The sequence below is a fragment of the Oncorhynchus mykiss genome, chromosome 25 (genome assembly GCF_013265735.2).
Source record: "Oncorhynchus mykiss isolate Arlee chromosome 25, USDA_OmykA_1.1, whole genome shotgun sequence".
NCBI lineage: Eukaryota > Metazoa > Chordata > Actinopteri > Salmoniformes > Salmonidae > Oncorhynchus > Oncorhynchus mykiss.
This window is the reverse complement of record NC_048589.1, coordinates 35,398,659-35,402,940: the sequence shown is the minus strand read 5'-3', so window position 1 is coordinate 35,402,940 and position 4,282 is coordinate 35,398,659. Positions and strand designations below refer to the sequence as shown.

The following is a 4,282-nucleotide window of genomic DNA, read 5'->3' as shown; positions in this document are numbered from 1 at the left end:
GACTTGTTTGGAAAACCTGCACCTTTGAAAAAACAATAGTCAGTAAGCCAAGCCTACCGTTGCCAAACGAAGGCTACCTGATGCAATGAAGGGTTTAGGCTGATGACTAACACTTACATTGGATCAGTCACGAGTGTTTCTGGAAGTGCAAATCTGCATTTTGGCATAGTACTCTGTTTAATTGGCGTTGTGCCAACCTGGGTGATTCCCATACGTTGAATTGTTTTCGTCATTCTGCTGACTGAAATATATGAGAGTGAAAAGAATAATGCATTACAGTTTGTTTTTAAAACTTGTATACAATAATGTTATGCTCTATTAAGCTTGTTCTTTGTGTTTCTTTAGGGTAGATCATATTTACGGTTGGGTGCCTCAGCCATGCAAAATCAATGCAACATTGTTAATGTGCCCTGCGAGAAAGTTTGCAAAGTTCTGGTGTAAGTTTCGTCCCCTCAAAAAAAGCGTCGATCTAAGAAACGCCCAGTCACGACAAGCTCCTCCTGCACGCGATTATAAAGCAAACGTACTGGGCTGGTGCAGTGCAGAGGGGGTGATCTATTAGTTAGGGCAAAATAAGGTTACAAATCAGAACTCACCGTAGTCTGTAACTTCAATAAAAATATATTATTTTTTTACTACTTTTAGATTGTATTTTCTACGCAGCCAAGATGACCACCGCAGTGGTTTCGCCTTTCTACGACTTCAGCGAAGTAATGAACAAGGTACAGAAGTTATCTACTCGCTTTGTTTCTAGGCTAGCCAACGTTATTAGCTATTGGAGGCACGTCAGTAGTGGTATTCGACATTTCACAAGGCTAGTTTGCGGTTGGTTCATTTGACATGTGTACGCTTTTGTTGTGATTAATATTGTAAAAGTGATGCAGTAACATTGGTTTGATATGATCATAACTAGAACTTTATCCTGCCTAGTTATGGAAACTTGCCCGATAGTGAGTTCCATGACGTGCATGCTGTCTCGTGATTTTTATTTGGTTGACTATTGTTCGTTTCCTTGTTTGATTGCTAATATCCATTAATTAAGAGTGAGTCAGACTGTTAATGGATAAATTGCTAGTCTGCTGCTACTTTTGCACTACAGTAGTCAAGTGTTAACCACGAGGGTTTGCAATTAATTAATTAATTCAATGGCAACAGTTGGCTCTAATGATTGAAACGTATTTAATTGTGCAGTTGGATACATTGGATAAGTTAAATGCTAGAATCGTTAGCTAACTAGTTACATGAATCGCGTCTTATTTGCCATGATGTTGCATTCGTTCAGTAAGGCTCGTTCCTGAAACTAACGTCAGCTAGTTAACATTTTGAAACCGCTAGCTAATGATTCTGATTCACTTCAGATGTGCAGTAATTTGATCAATTTTATTGAAACGTACTAGTTGCCACTTATATTCGATTTTTCTTAGCCCTTCAATATATCTAGATATATTGTATGAATTAAATGCATTGATTGTTGTAGACAGCTACTGTATTTAATTGAAATATGATTTGTTTTTAGCAACTTCTGAACTTTCAGTTTGAAATTAAATATATTTAGTTGGTCTTTGCGCATAAAAGGTCTACATAAAGTTAACGTTATACTAATTAACCTTGTGTAAGAGGCAACACACGCTTTGTAATCTTTCATCAATTACCCAGCCACCAACATCTATATTATTGATTAAATGTTATTTTACGATAACGTCCTTACTAGCCTACTAACGTTACGCCTTCCCGTTGAGTGCCCTCAAACTACATTTTCATTTCGCATATTCATTTCAAATTCAGAGCTGCAGCAGCTTTATAACCAGACCAGACTCGCAGCGCGCACACGCACATTCCTTTGTAGGGCAACTTGCCAAACCAGCTGTTCTGTTCGAGGTTAACACTTTACGCCACTTCGATACCGAAGTTACTTTTTCGTAGCCGTTTAGGATAATTAACGTAGCAGGTTAGGAGACGGAGGTTATGGTTAGCAAAACTGCCCTCTTAACCGTTTACGAAAATCACTTTGTATCGAAGTGGTGTGAAACGTCTGTCAGTTCTGTTCTATTGGCCTGCATCATTTAAAGAAAAACGAACGTCAACAGTAGTCATTCAGGGATTTCTTGTAGATGTTTTCCCTCCCTTTATGAAATCAAATTAATTTCAGTGTCCACTATCATATGTTGTAGGATAAAATTGCTTTATTGACTAACGTGAAAAACGTATTTTGTATTGAATGTAGACTTAATATTTCAAATCTGTAATTTTCCAGAACGACAAGATGCTGAATTACAACAACAACTTACTGAGTGCCCCCCATCATCCGATATCCACCAACATCCCCATGTCTATCACCAACCCCACCGGAGCCCTGCTGGACAGGAAGGCTGTGGGGACCCCCTCGCTGGGCTGCGGGCTGTCAGTCTACAAGAGACGCCACTCTGTCACCCTCCCCAACCATGACCCCAGCTCCAAGTTCAACCAGAACCAGTTCCTTAACAGCCTGAAGACCATAGACCACTCCTCCTGCTCCATCACCTCGCGTTTTATTGGAAGTGGTAGCAGCAGCAAGGAGAATCGCATGAGGGACCGCTCTTTCTCTGAGACGGGTGAGCGGCTCCTACACCAGTGCATGGGGCCTGCTAGTCCTACCAGCCTAGGAGCCCAGAGCCAGCAGCAGAGCCAGGTCAACTCCAGTCGCTACAAGACGGAGCTGTGCCGGCCGTTTGAGGAGAATGGAGCCTGTAAGTATGGCGACAAGTGTCAGTTCGCCCATGGCTTCCACGAGCTGCGTTCTCTCAGCCGCCACCCTAAATACAAGACAGAGCTGTGTCGTACCTTCCACACAATCGGATTCTGCCCCTACGGTCCTCGCTGTCACTTTATCCACAATGCAGAGGAGCGCCGTGGACCCCCTCCCTCCCCCTCATCCTGCTCCTCCTACTCTCCTCTCTCCAATAAGTTGGAGCGTCCTCGTCTGCAGCACAGCTACAGCTTCGCAGGGTTCCCCAGCTCTGGGGGACTGAGAGGAGGGGACAGCCCAACCTCCGTCACCCCTCCACCTATGTTCTCCCCAGACGATATGCCTGAGTGGCCGAGCTCCAACCTCTTCACGTACTCCAGTCAGGAGCTGGCCAATCTGTTCGGCCCCAGCCTTGGATCCGGAGGCCCCGTGGGGACTGATCCCAAAGCCCCTGCACCCCCGTCCCAGAACAACACCCCCTACTTCTTCAGGCCCATGTCGGAGTCCCCCACCCAGATGTTTGCATCTCCGTCCAGCCCGCCCCAGGACTCTCTGTCGGACCAGGACGGGTACCAGAGCAGCTCGGGGGGCAGTCTCAGTGGGTCAGAATCCCCCAGCCTGGATGCCAACAGACGCCTCCCAATCTTCAGCCGCCTCTCCGTATCTGACGACTAGACGGCAGCTATTTAATGTATCTTATCCACGCTGCCCTTGAAAAAAGGACAGAAAGGTATAATGAATGGGAAATGGCACTCCCCTGTCCCCTCGACAACCATCCCCTGACCCCTCTCCTCCACAAATCAATATACATTTAGTTCCTAGTTAGAATAAGGATACAGTGACGTGTTTTCAAATCACCCCAGAAATGTCTCCCTTGTTGTTACCTGCCTCCTAACTCCCCTCCCTCCACAGACCCTACCATGTCTTCAGTCAAAACGCGAGAGGAAACGAATGAACAATGAGAATGTTAGACTTTTGTTGTTTTGCCAGGTGCCACCTGTGATTTTGTTCTTGAACGTGTAGCAGTGCAAGTGTATCATTGCACCACAAACCACCCCATCCTGTTGTTGGTCACTGACAGTTGTGTTTCTGGAAAGGAAGGATGAGGGACGTCTTTTATTGTCTAACTGGTTATTAAACCTTTAAGACTGTGTTATTATTTTTGTCACTCCCTCTCCACCCCACCGCCCCCCTCCCTCTCCACCCCACCGCCCCTCTCCACCCCACCGCCCCTCTCCACCCCACCGCCCCCCCCTCCCTCTCCGCCCCCCTCCCTCTCCACCCCACCCCACCGCCCCCCTCCCTCTCCACCCCACCGCCCCTCTCCACCCCACCCCACCGCCCCTCTCCACCCCACCGCCCCCCTCCCTCTCCACCCCACCGCCCCCCTCCCTCTCCACCCCACCGCCCCCCTCCCTCTCCACCCCACCGCCCCCCTCCCTCTCCACCCCACCGCCCTCTGTGCCGTTCCGCAGGCAGCGGGGAATTCCAGCATTCCCATGGTGCAGTTCTTCTATACTTCCTGCAACTTGAGATGGGATCTCTAAGCTATCCTAG

The 4,282-nt window shown here is 47.2% G+C and overlaps 1 protein-coding gene across 1 annotated transcript; it reads left to right on the top strand.

Annotated features, from left to right (window-relative positions):
• The first annotated feature begins 519 nt into the window (after positions 1-519).
• On the top strand, positions 520-3,553 carry LOC110505834 (mRNA decay activator protein ZFP36L1). Its single transcript, XM_021585288.2, has 2 exons — positions 520-722; positions 2,255-3,553. Exons 1-2 carry the CDS (start codon positions 669-671, stop codon positions 3,398-3,400), a joined length of 1,200 nt encoding a protein of 399 aa, XP_021440963.2. The 5' UTR covers positions 520-668; the 3' UTR covers positions 3,401-3,553.
• Positions 3,554-4,282: the final 729 nt, after the last annotated feature.